The following is a 13,236-nucleotide window of genomic DNA, read 5'->3' as shown; positions in this document are numbered from 1 at the left end:
CTCCCTCCCTTCGCTAAAAAGGACAAACTCCTGTGTGTCTCTCCATTCCAACACTCCCCGAGATGTTAAACGTGAAGTTGTTCATGCAAAGCGTTGTCCTGTTTTGTCACCTGTGAGCTTTAAGTGGAGGGGATGATAACTTGGATTGTCTGATCCCTGAATCTGAAGTGTCACTGTGGTACTGCTTGGGTTGTGATGTTGTCATTAATCTGTATGTCTCGGGTAGTTCAATGCTGCCCCCCCCCCCGAGCACTTTTTGTAAAGCTGCAGTTTTTCACAATTTCTTAGGATGCTGTCTAAGATTGCTTTGTTAATAGCTGAGTTTTCTCCATTGAAGCCCAAAGCTTAGTTATACATAATGCATTAGCTGTGAAACCACTTAACAATTTCATCTGCCAAGTGAAATTAGCTTGTGTACTATATTGAAAAACTCAGTAAGCCTGTAAGAATCTTACATTAATAATCTTTGCATTTTATAGCTCCGTAAAGCAGTTCAGACTTATTTTAAATGCTTCGTCTCATTCCCATGTCAATTTTTTTTATTCTGTTTTCTCCAATAGCACCTATGAATAGGGGTCCCCCCAAGGATTTTGGGAAACAGAAGGCATTTTCAGACCCCCCTAATACTCCTGGGGGCACCCAGTCAAAAGTGGTGCCCATTGCCAGCCTTAACCCGTACCAGAGCAAGTAAGTGCCTTGTGCAAATCTCGACGAGGCACACGTGGGTTTTAATTTTGGGAAATATTTTAGATACATTTATCATCTTAGGCTTTAGGAACTGGCTATAAATCGCTGGAAAAATTGTAGAACATTATCCAATTATCCAAACTCTGGCTAGATGGTGCAGTTGTGCTACAAACCCGTGTCACAGTCCAGGAGGTTTCCTGCACTTGGGAAAAGCACCGATCCTTGGGCTTTGACTTTACTGCTCGTGAAAGGCAAGACCCTGTTGGAGAGCTTCCTCTTTGCTCTGCTAGCAAGCAAGCACAAAACAATCCTGCCTTGAACACCCCTTGACGTTCTGGCTTGCCCTTCTCCCAAGCACAATCCAATAGTGTGCTGGTTTTGTAATGTGAGCTGATCCCTGTTAATTACATGTGAAAGCACTCTACTTCTTCCACCTGTGACCTGAGCAGGGCTGTCGTAAGTGAATGTGCAGCTGCAGTCCAACTGCTGCATAGTGAAGTGTACAAAAAAAAAAAAAAAAAAAAACAACCATTGTTTTGTTTAGGGATCTAGGCTTAGTCCTACCTACTTTGACTTTGTCAGGGACGCTGAGTCACTCAATTCACAACTTCCAGCTGAAAAGCTAATTAAATGCACTGTAAAGTGAAAGAACACAACTTCTGTTACTTTCATGAGCCATTCCCAGTAAACAGACGAGGAGCTCTCTGCTTCCCTAGTCAGCACGGCTTCATATTTTAATATGTGTGATAGGCAGCATTCTCTTCAATCTATATTTAAAAAAATAAATAAGTAAAAACACACAGTTCTTGTTTTCAATTGCCCTTTTTTTTTTTTTTTTTTTTTTTTTTTATAACTTTACAATGTTCTTGTAAAAAAAATTTGGTTCAGGCATTGGCTCAGGTGGATTTTTTAAATAATGGTCACCTTGAAACTCCTCCAAGCTGCACCTGATGACTGTATCACTGCTGCACAGGTGGACCGTCCGAGCCCGAATCACCAACAAGAGCCAGATTCGCACCTGGAGCAACTCCAGAGGAGAGGGCAAGCTGTTCTCCATGGAGATCGTGGACGAGAGTGTAAGACACGCACCCCTGAATGTGTACCCCCCCCTCCCAAGAATGCTTGCGTTCCCTACAGAGCCCTGGTGACTTGGTTTTGTATGTGTTTCATATGCAGAGTGAGGAGAAAAGTTGCAGGACACTTCCTCCTAAGTTGAATTAGGATTCGAAATGGTGAATGGAGAAATAGAAATTGAATTTAACCCTATTGGTTATGAAATGTATCCGTCAGTGACTTCTGTGGATTTTTGATGCAAGAAAAATTTCATATACATAGTGTGTGTGTGTGTGAACATTGTTTTAAAATGTGAAAGAACACCACATCAGATGCTTGTGCGTATCCTGTGATTTTTCGTACGTCGTGCAGTTGTAGTGTTATAATCTGAATTTGCACCGGGAATGTCATTGTAATGAGATGCTGTATCTCCAGGGGACGCGTATGTAAGATAGAGTAATGTTTAGAATGATGTGTCTGTCAGTGTTTGCTAAATCAGTCTCCGCTAACTAGATCTCAGCCTCTCCTCTTCAAGGGCAAACCTCTCTGTTTCAGTGGAGTCTTACAAGACTTGTTAAAAATAATCATTTTATTCTCAACAGGGGGAGATCAGAGTTACAGGGTTCAATGAACAAGTTGACAAGTACTACAGTGTGATTGAAGTCAACAAGGTAGGAGATGAGTTAAATCTGAGCTTGTGAATGCTGTCTGCCAGCATAGTTTCCAGACCTCAGCTGGTAGATCAATTGTGACCCATTTTGGATCCTTTTTAATAGCTCATTCTTGCCATAACTATACCTCATTATTGCCTCCCTTAGTGTTTAGAAAGGCATTTCTTAACCCTTGTCTGATCTGTTATATTCCCTGAGACTCGTCAATAGTTGGCACCTTGCCCTGGCGCTCTTATCCTGAAGTATTTGCACGGGTACAATAAGTAGCGCTGCCAGCAAGCTCCAGGCTAGACCCGCCGTTCCCTGTTGTAACCCTACATTGTGGGGTTTTGTTTTATTTGAAGTCTGCATTTGAGCTGGAGGTTGAGATTTGGTGTGAACCTTACTGGTTTTTATTTGTGCCCTGCAGGTGTATTACATCTCCAAAGGCACTCTGAAGATCGCCAACAAGCAGTACACGAATGTGAAGAATGATTACGAGATGACGCTGAGCAACGACACCTCCATCGTGCCCTGCGACGACGCGGGCAACGTGCCCATGGTGCAGTTCGACTTCGTTCCCATTGAGGAGCTGGTGAACAAGGAGAAGGACTCTGTGGTCGGTAAGGAAGGAGCCCGGTCAACAACATGTGACTTTGCATATCTAGTAGACCAGTGTCTTATTCAATGACACGCAGTGCTGGCGTGTTTGACTGCACTAGATCCACAGTCTGCAAGGCTAAAATGAAAATATACATATGAAATGTTTATTTAATGTGTTTCTATCTATCTATATTTTCTATATATGTGGTTTAACCTGCAGTAATAAGGTTTATACTCTTAACTGTTTTTGTTTAATTCCCTGTAGATGTTATCGGAATCTGCAAGAGCTACGATGAAGTAACAAAGATCACAACGAAAGCCAACAAGGAAGTCTCCAAGAGAGCCGTGCACCTGATGGACGTGTCCGGGAAGGTCATCACAACCACCCTGTGGGGAGAGGAGGTAAGAACACACTGTGCAATGCCCCCGCCAGTCCCTCTGCTCAATCTGCAGTTTGGCTTTACCAGCTGTGGGCTGTGTTACCAGCGCTTCCCATTAAACACTTTTTTGAATGTGACCACCCAAATTTTTTTTTTGTGCTTTTAATAAGTATGTTTAATCGTAAAATATCATATTTTTGGTTTAGACTGAAATAGGCAATTTCTTTACCGGTGGGCGGGGGAGAGAAACACAGCCCTAATCCTATGAACCCCTTCCAATACTTTGTTTTCCCTCATATCTGGATTTGCCTCCTGTTATGCTATGACCCTGTGGATGGTTATATTTGTGTCTTAGTTGCTGCTGCAGTGTTGAACATTTCCCATCCTCCTTTTCCAGGCTGAGAAGTTTGACGGCTCGGGGCAGCCTGTCCTGGCCATTAAGGGGGCTCGCCTGTCAGATTTTGGGGGTCGATCTCTCTCGGTCCTCTTTTCCAGCACCCTCATGGTGAACCCCGACGTTCCTGAAGCCTTCAAACTGCGAGGCTGGTAGGTTCCGTTTTTGTAATAAAAATGTATGTGTTCTGGACGTATCAAGACCGGTAAACCATGCATGGTAAGGAGCCATTGTGTGCTTTTAGGTCTGTGACCTGTTAATGCTGAAACATTGTTGTAGATGTATGGGGTTAATCTAGTTCCACCTAGCTTGCCTACCTTTTCAAATGAAAACACACATGAGCAAAAAAATACTCAAAGTAGATTACTGACATGCCTGCAGTTAATAGCAAAAAACAGGTGAACCAGCAAAATTAAAAAAAACTCTGCTGAAATCTCAGCAGCCCTGATTTTAGATTTAAATGAGGTGCTTTCATCACTGGAGCATCCTCTGCATGCTTAACCTTACTGTGGATTTAGCCGCACAATTAAGCAAGAGCGGGGTTTCAGCGATTTCCCTGGATACGTTTCATAAATAAAAGCAATTGCAGCAACCAGTGAAAGTCCCGAGCTTTTGCTTGGTAGGTAGTCCTTTTTAATTCTGCTTGCATTAGGAGAGCCGTGTTTACTCCTTCGGGCTTGTGGTTCCAATCCAGATGCAATTTTAAATATTTGTTCTGTAGAGTAACCTGCCTGGAAGAAAGATTTGTGAAGAACAGCATCCAATTGAGCTCCAGTGAAACACCTTTTTTTTTTTTTTTTTTTTCTTTTGTTAGGTACATTTTCTGCTGAAATCTTAGCGAGATGCAAGAGTTTTCTGCAGGTTTTTGTACGAAGGCTTTCAAATAATATTTTAGCCGCTGCCTTCCTGGGTGACACAGGTCTTTTTAAAACGTTTTTCAAAAGATTCAGCAATTGTGTTAAACTGTAGAGCACAGAGAGGGGTCCGGGAGACTTGATCGGCACGATCGATTCCTAGCTAGACTAGGATAAACAAAATGAAAACCTTTTGCATCTCTTATAGATTCGCAGTTCAACACACTCCGTTTTTATACCAAGGCCGCTGGGGTGGTGCTAGTGGGTGGTTGCTACTTTTTTTGTTTTCAGGGCTGCAAAGTGCTTTCTTTCTTTTGAGGATATTTAACTATTCTGATAACAATTTATGGAGTATTACACAATACCGTGGAGAGAGATACTGAATAATGAGAGACGACTAGAATAGCTTGTACACATCACTTAGGCATGACGGTATTCACCTTCATTCTCAAGCATATGCTTTGGAAAAATACATTTTCTATACAGTATTTAATGACTGCGAGTCATGAAGTAACAATTTCGGATTTAGGCGTGACATTTGCTTGTGTTTTCAACTCCAGAAACCCCAGCTCTGTGAAGGTTTTCCAGCTTCTGTGCTACCGTTTGTGCACTTGATGCTACATTTAGCTTCACCCAGCCTCTCCACTCTGGCCACACTTCTTCTTTCCCTCCTTGTTGCAAAGCTCAATACTTGAATATACTTTCTCTACTTCCCCAGTCTCCCGGCTTGAACCACCAGCCACCGCTGCGTTAGGCTCGATCACGTCCCCTTTCTCCATGCTTCAGTCCTAACATCTTGGCTGCTTGCTTGCATGTTGTTCCATTTCGTAAGCTTTTGACAGCTCTGCTTTCCACTGTGATGTGCTCGAAGTTTGAAGCTATCTGTGACAACAACAAACAAAAAAAACTAATTGCCTAAGAAATGAGCTGCCTGGCAGGATCAGAAGTGTCTTTTGTTCTCTTGTCGTCTTAATGAATTGCATCCAATAAAGATGAGAAAATAGGGAGTGTTGCAGGAAAGAATTAAACCCATTTTTCAATGCGAGTGTGAAACAGCGGCGCTGCTTGTGGCATACAAGAAGGGATTTTCAATCCGTCATGCTTCTGAGGGTTAGCAGATTCCTTGTATTGCCAAAGCCCTCTCTGTGAGTCCTTGAACGAATGGATTAATAAACGCTGTCGATCTGTCGCTCCTTTGTAAGGTTGTGTTTTTTTTTTTTTTTTTTTTGTACTAGTGGTCGTGGTAAGGTCAAGCAGAAGCATCAACCCACTTTGCTTCTACAGCAGACTTTATTTTTTGATGATATTAAAGTTGGGACGGGACGGGACGGGACGGGACTACAATTTCTAAATCCCGCTAGCTTGGGATTGCAGATTGTACGGGTGTCTGTTTCCTCAGCCCATTATATAGCATGGATAGAAATGCAAGACAACTGCCCCCTTTGCGTAGCAGCTTGACTACTGGTTTCACTACCAGTTGACACACCTGAGCTTGTTTTACACCGAGGGGCTAATCAAGCTCCTATTAAAACCTGGAATGGGTAAAACTGCTGTGTAAAACTTTACTGTTTTGTTCTGTTTTAGGTTCGATTCTGAGGGGCACACTCTTGAAGGGTCATCTATGTCTGAAATGAAAGGCGCTGGTGGTGGGATCACTAACTGGAAGACTCTGTCTGAGGTGAAGACTGAAAACCTGGGCCATGGAGACAAGGTGAGGGGAGGAGAGTGAGACTCTGGAGCTCAAGTTGTGTAAAACAACCATCCCGGACTGCTGGACCATGTTGACGTTTTAAGATTGTTGGCTAAAAACTAATAATTGCGATTTTTGATCTTGTCTTGTTTTAACTCCCATAAATGGCAGCCTTATCACTCAGTCTGCTTTTTTTTTTTTTTTTTTTTTGTTTCCCTCCCCAAAGGTTCAAGTTTTCTTGAAACCCATGCTTAGAGGAGAGCTGTGGAGTACTGTCTCTTACTAACTGAGTCCCCCTGTTGTACTGCAGGCTGACTACTTCACGTGTGTGGCCACCATCGTCTACCTGCGCAAGGAGAACTGCATGTACCAGGCCTGCCCCACGCAGGACTGCAACAAGAAGGTGGTGGACCAACAGAACGGGCTCTTCCGCTGCGAGAAGTGTGACAAGGAGTTCCCCAACTTCAAGTATCGCATGATCCTCTCTGTGAGTGAATGAATGCCAAGTGAATTAAAAACCTAGCCAGTGTTTCGCTGCATTTCACTGCACAGTTCATTTTCTTTTTCGGTCCAGATATGGTCTCGATGTCTATATAGATATAGACTGCTACTTTGTCTGAGACTGACGCAGGTGAATTCATATTTCTGAAGAGAATTTTAGATGTTCTGATATAGGAGATGGTGAACTAAACAGTATTTATTTTTTAATCCATATGTTTGAAACTGTCCTGTAGACGTGCATCCCATTTTAGCAGTTTGTGACTCCAGGGATGTAGCAGGTTTTAATTCTAGTCTCTGTAAAGTAATATTGAAAACTGCTGGACTTCAATACTTCTCTCTCCTGTCTGTCTCTGTTCCCTTGCAGGCAAACATTGCAGATTTCGGTGATAATCAGTGGGTCACTTGTTTCCAAGAGTCTGCAGAAGCCATGCTGGGAAAGAGCGGAGATTACCTGGGGGAGCTGAGGGAGTCGGTAAGTAAGGGTTCCTAGTAAGCTACACCTGAGTGACTTTGGTGTGCAACTACAGTCAATTCTCATCAGATTCTCACCCGTTTTTATAACGCTGTTGCCGGCAGCCAAAGTTACAAGACTGCACTATTTGTGTTCCGTCTTATAACGAGAGTCAAAGTGATCGTGGAGTGGCATTACAAGGCAAATGAGAGCCACGAGCATGCAGCTTTGTAACTGGTCCTGTGGTATAAAGGACTGTTTTTAAAGGTGGAGTATGAATTTAACAAGAACTTGATTGTATCTTTTTTAAAAGCACACCTTTTTTTATTTAATACACATTCACTTCACTGAGCCCCAAAGGGTAAAACAAAAATCAATAACAATTGATTTGTGCAAGAGGAAGTGTTGTAGTTTTCAGCTGGAGAAGTAATTTCGATGCTTGGGAGATGGATGCCTTCGTTTTTCTCCTCGGTAATGGTGATCCCAAGGTTAATCTCTCAGCAGCCCTGGCCTCCGGTCATATCCTAAATTTAATTTTTGAAACTTGTCTACGCTGGCACCTGATTGAGCTGAGAAGTGAAGACAGCCTGACTAGCTTAAACACTCGGTCATAAGAGTCCTTAAAAATGTTTAACTAAAACTGTTGCAGGACCCACTGCAGTGTCACTATACCATTTCAGTATACTATGTTGTCCAGATCGCAGCAATTCATCACACTGACAAGTTTTGAATAAAAATAAACTAGCTAGTTACTTTTTTACAGCATCAGTGTGTCCAGTTCACGCAGAAGAAAAATAAAGAAAAAAGCTCCCTGAAACTGCTAGTGTGTGTTTCTCTATTGTACGTTTTAAAATAAATTAGAATCTGTCTTGACATTGCTACTGATTTTTTAAAAAAAAAAAAAAAAAAAAGTTCTGTGGTAAACGTGTATTTGCGTCCGTTCTTCAAGTTGTCAGAATTAATTTAAAATCTATAAATGGGGTCAAGGGGTTGGTGAATGGTAATTGAAGAGGGGAAGCAGGTTTATCTGTATCCTCTCTGGACCATGGATCCCCTGCTGGATTGCTCTGTGCACTTTCATTCCCTGCTGTGTCTTCAGGTTATATTTCCTGTTTCAGTGTGTTCTGTTCTGCACGCTAATTAATTAGTTAATGCGTGTGTGTTTGTCTCATTTTATGTACAGAATGAGCAGGCATTCGATGAGGTGTTCCAGAACGCCAACTTCAGAACCTACACCTTCCGAAACCGGGTCAAGCTGGAAACCTACAACGTGAGTTCACATTATAAACGCATACGGAACTAGCATTAGCACATGGGCTACAGATCTGCCAGCCTTTTAAGCCTTGTCCTTCAATTAGAGGAGAACAGAATCGAGTAGGGTTTGGTAAGAACATGGACTCAGTCATAAAACTGCATGCCTTTTTGAAGCGTTTTAAAATTCTTCCTCTGACCTTTCCTACACCCCCGAGCGCTGTAAATGGTTCACAGCGATGCCTCTTGTTTTGAGCTCTTGACATGCTGGAGTGAAATTCTCTCAAAGCAAACCATTTCGGGCTTTCAAGTTTTTGAAGGCATGGATTGTCTGGATTTGCATAGCAAACGGCTGCAGATTTACTATGCTTGCCTTCTCAAATCCCCTCTTTCTAGAAGATACAACCAGCACTAATCGCTGACACTTTGTCACAGTTCATTGTGAAGCAGCTGCAGTAAAAAAAAAAAAAAAGTTTGTTTGACAACCTCTTGCATCTCGGCTATTGAGGAGTTTTAAAACCATCTGGCACGCTGCTACCTTTGTGTGCGCCCGCCATGAATATTGCTCATATTCTTATGCTTGAAGACCCAACCATATATATTATATATCTATATATGTATTTTTTTTTTTGTACATTTTTGTCCTGCTAGCACATTTTGACCATAATTCAGTCAGTGCATGGCAAATCTGGAGATGTTTAGACAAAAAACTGAAAATGGCTCTTCTGTAAGAGTCCTAATTGATGGGGTTTGCAGGTAACCCCATTGTGGAAGATGCTGTCTGGTTAAGTTATAGTAACTTCTCTTTAAGGAGCAGGGACACTGGGGAGCCCTGAAGTGCACATTATAAAGAGGAAAGGGTCATTTTAGACTCTGGATTCCAGCTGCAGGGGGCAGTAGTTGTTTAATAACACCACATGGTTGATTTGCCAGCACTGCACAGACAGGGATTGCAGCACTGTTCCCTAGTGCATAATTCTGGAAGAGTAAAAAGTGGAAATTGGAAGAACTGTGATGAATGTGAATATGCCGTACACTGACTATTCAGCCAGTCCATACCGTGCACTGACTCACTGTTCTCTTTCTGTGTTGCTGCCCCCGGGACTGAAGTCACTTGAAGATGGTGTCTGGGTTTCCGAGTGCTGCTAAATTGACTATTAGAGGACAAAAAGCATCAGTCAACATATCTGCAAGCGAGAGGGATTTTTAATAAGCGTCTTGTCCTGCAAGCAACAGAACCCTCTCTGATCCTGGAAGTCTTTTCTCTGATCTTAGATTGCTCTGTCGGGATTGAAACTGAAAAATGTGGGTTCCCTTTAAATTCCTAGCTGGATTCTGTTAAATATTTAGTTGCTTGGCTCGTGGTTTTATATACCCCCCCAATGCTGTGGCTTATTGCTGGTTGTGTTGGATTTTGGTACTGGCACAGAAAAAGCCATGGGAATCGCAGCGATGCCATTAAACGATTGCCCGAAGGGGTGCAGTTGAAGCCCATATGTTCATGGTTAAATAACTTTTGGATGCAGGAACGTTTGAGCCCTTGGCTCATTTATTCAGCACTGTATCGTTCTCCGATAAGCCTTGTGCTGAATTTTTAAATTTTTTTGCATACTGCATTAAACATTGTCATGGTGTAACGGCTGTCTCGTCAGGGATATGCTTGGTACTGCGGCCTGGAACTAATGCATCATTAACCTGTGAAAACTGAAGCGGTGGATGCAGGAGGTTTTGCAGCTTGACTGTTGTGATTAAAAACCAATGAGTATTGTCATTGATCTAGGATGATTAATAGAAAGATGCAGATGGCTTTGCAGGTTGATATCTTGTATTGATGCTTGGCTCAGGATAGACGTGTATCAAGTGCTTGGAGGTTGAGAGGCTAAACTGTGTGTGACACTTTTTTTCTGAGCTGTTAACTAATCTGTCATGAATGAAACAAGCCCCTTGAAACATATCTACTGGATTGAAATACAAGCATCTTCAAGGTGGGGGGGTGGTGTCTAATATGAATTTAAGAGACTTTAAAAGATTAAAGGTTAACACAGGGATGGCCAACCCTGGTCCTAGAGAGCCACAATCCTGCAGTGTTGTTTTCTAGTTATTTTCAATGGCTAAAGTCCCCGGGAGGGATGTGTTGAGCAATTTAAAAAAAATAATGAGTTTAAGTAATTGAATTCGGGTGGAACGACAACCAGAAGACCCAGCGGCTCTCCAGGACCAGCGTTGGCCACGCCTGTGTTAACGGATGGCATTGAAGCTCTGTGCGGCTGGGGGGGGGGGGGGGTGCGTGTGTGGAGAAAAAGCAATCTCCTGAACCCTTTACGGCCTGCCTCATGTCTGTCTTTCTGTTCTCTCCTGAAATGCAGGACGAATCTCGTATCAAAGCGTCGGTGTTGGATGTCAAGCCCGTAGATCACAAAGAGTACAGCAAGAGGCTCCTCGTGAACATACGGAAGCATGCATCACAGTAACAAGTGCGGGGGGGCCACAGAGACAGGGGTCCTGACTCCACTGCCTGGGACGGGCGACAGCACACTGGCTTTTCCTTTTGAGCCAGTTCAAATTCATTATTTTCCTTATTTATGGTGTACATAAAGCAAACACAGTAGCTACAGATCAGCTAAAGGGGAGTGTTTAGACAGTCTTGTGTGCTCTCTCAGTAGAAGTTACCATTAACTCGCCACACTTGTGAGGATGTACAATGTGTTTCTCAATATGGTGTTCAGACTTTTTTTTTTTTTTTTTTAATGTGCGTTTTTGGAAAACTACAGAATAAATGCAATGGTTTAGGTTCAAACAAATAACTGCTGGACTGGAATTCATAACCACTGACTGCTATAGGTAGTTGGTGCTCAGTGGTCTGTGAAAAAAGTCAAAGCCTGGGCTGGGGATTGGTTTGGTTTAAAAGGAAAATGCTGAGGGATTCAGAATGTTTCGAATGTTTCGAGGACCTGCTGTGCTTTGTGAATTCCAGGACAAAGCTGCACATCTCTGATAAGCTTATTTAAACTTGCACCTCTGTCTCCCCAACTTTTTTTTTTAAGTGATCATAAATAAAATCCAACAGCACAGCCTTATTTGGTATTAGCGGGGCATGGTGTTTAAGCAAGCAAATTTTAGCGTGTTTTTTTTGTGAACCATTTAAAGTGTGCTTCTGTCCTGTTTTTGTAGTGATCCGGCAGTATTTTATTTTCGCTTTGAAACACAGCGAGGGGTTGTATAAATCAGCGGGACCTGACACATCTTGGACCGAAGGACCAGTCCAGTCCCAAGTCTGTATTCCAAGCAGGCCTTAAATCTGAGTACATGCATACAAAGGAATTAAACCGGGCAGCGGTGGTAGAAAATGCTGTGAGCTGGTGTGTGTGTGCGCACCGAGAATTGAAAGAACTGAATGATGATGTCTTATTGGTGCCAGAATTTGTTAACTCTCTCAAGCATTTGTTTTGAAGTTTTAAAAAAAAAAAGAAAAAATCCTCCCACGCTTATAAAACCAAAAGATGGTCATTTGTGTGCTTCTGAATGGTATAATAGTCAAGACTTGCCAAGTAGATGTTGGCTGCAAGAGGTTCAGAGATTTGTGGGCGGAAGAGGAAGAGTGAAGCAGCGATCTGCTCTTCCTTACCCCAGGCAAGGCTTTACTTTGTGGGTGGTTTTGTGTCTTTAGTCTTCTGAAATTACTTGTGGCCTGCACTTTCCAAAACCATGTGGATTTTGCATTCAAGCGAGGCACTGCCTTATCATGGTTGTAAATAACTGTGATGCACCCTTTTTTATTGAATGGCAGTTTTGAGTAGGAATTATTCATGGCCTTGCATGGGCGTCTTAACAAACGTTTGGTTGTCTTCAAGTAGATACAGCAATGGACATTTTAATGCACTTGACATGTTGGGGTTAAATTACACTCCCTTGAAACTGTACTCGATTGCTGGCAGTAGCTTTTATTTTAAAAGCATCAATACATGGAGAGCTTTGCTATCTTTATGGAAAATAAGGAGGGTTAACATGATTTTCTGTGACATTTAAACAATAGGGAATCTTGTATTCAACCCTGCTTAAGCCTGTGCCCTGAAAAAACACCATGTGGTCAGTTTTCTTCATATTCTGTTTTTTTATAAAAAATCAAGCTATGGATGAGTGTTAAGATTTAAGAGCAGATTTCAAGACTTTCAGCACTTTATTTTTTCCTTTCCTTTTGCTAATGCTCGTCCTCAATAAAGCAAGGCAATGCACTTGCAATGTGCAGATGCAAGCGAGTTGAAAGACTTGCTTGGGGAAGCACGGGACCACTTATCATTTTAAGCTGCCCTTTTTTTTCCATTTTTATGTTCATAATACTGTGAGAAATAGTCTGCTGGAGATCTCCAGAAGTGTAAAGATGTCAGCGTGCAGGACCGAAATGGCGCTCGTGTCTGGGGATTGTGCTGCCTTGTATTTTGTACGTTTAAGCCGTCAAACGGCTTGTGTTTTTGGGATTCTGATTTTGAGTTGGGACTAGTTGATTCAAAACACTCAAGTTCTTTTTTCTCGGTTGGGTCTGCAGTGATTTAATTGAACTGTGTGTGTGTGCCAGGATATCTGATTGTCTGATAGCAAAGTATTTTGAGAACGACCTGGTTCCACTTCCGAGATGAAGCTTGCACACGTGTTTAATACGATGTGTCTTCTTTTGTGGTGATGATGAAAAGCTGCTGTTTGTTCTAATAAAAGTATAAAAAGTCA

The 13,236-nt window shown here is 42.3% G+C and overlaps 1 protein-coding gene across 1 annotated transcript in view; it reads left to right on the top strand.

The window, feature by feature from the left end:
• rpa1 (replication protein A1) overlaps window positions 1-13,236 on the top strand; it is a 16,593-nt gene extending 3,357 nt beyond the window's left edge. The window contains exons 8-18 of the mRNA XM_041241291.1: window positions 561-687; window positions 1,661-1,763; window positions 2,343-2,411; window positions 2,821-3,013; window positions 3,259-3,395; window positions 3,771-3,919; window positions 6,206-6,332; window positions 6,622-6,798; window positions 7,177-7,284; window positions 8,447-8,533; window positions 10,881-13,236. Coding sequence (XP_041097225.1) covers window positions 561-687; window positions 1,661-1,763; window positions 2,343-2,411; window positions 2,821-3,013; window positions 3,259-3,395; window positions 3,771-3,919; window positions 6,206-6,332; window positions 6,622-6,798; window positions 7,177-7,284; window positions 8,447-8,533; window positions 10,881-10,985 — 1,382 coding nt within the window. The 3' untranslated portion in view covers window positions 10,986-13,236. The remainder of the gene's footprint in view (window positions 1-560; window positions 688-1,660; window positions 1,764-2,342; window positions 2,412-2,820; window positions 3,014-3,258; window positions 3,396-3,770; window positions 3,920-6,205; window positions 6,333-6,621; window positions 6,799-7,176; window positions 7,285-8,446; window positions 8,534-10,880) is intronic.

The sequence above is a fragment of the Polyodon spathula genome, unplaced genomic scaffold, assembly GCF_017654505.1.
Source record: "Polyodon spathula isolate WHYD16114869_AA unplaced genomic scaffold, ASM1765450v1 scaffolds_765, whole genome shotgun sequence".
In the NCBI taxonomy this organism is placed as follows: domain Eukaryota; kingdom Metazoa; phylum Chordata; class Actinopteri; order Acipenseriformes; family Polyodontidae; genus Polyodon; species Polyodon spathula.
The sequence above is the reverse complement of the archived record's forward strand: the minus strand, read 5'-3'. Positions and strand labels throughout refer to the sequence as shown.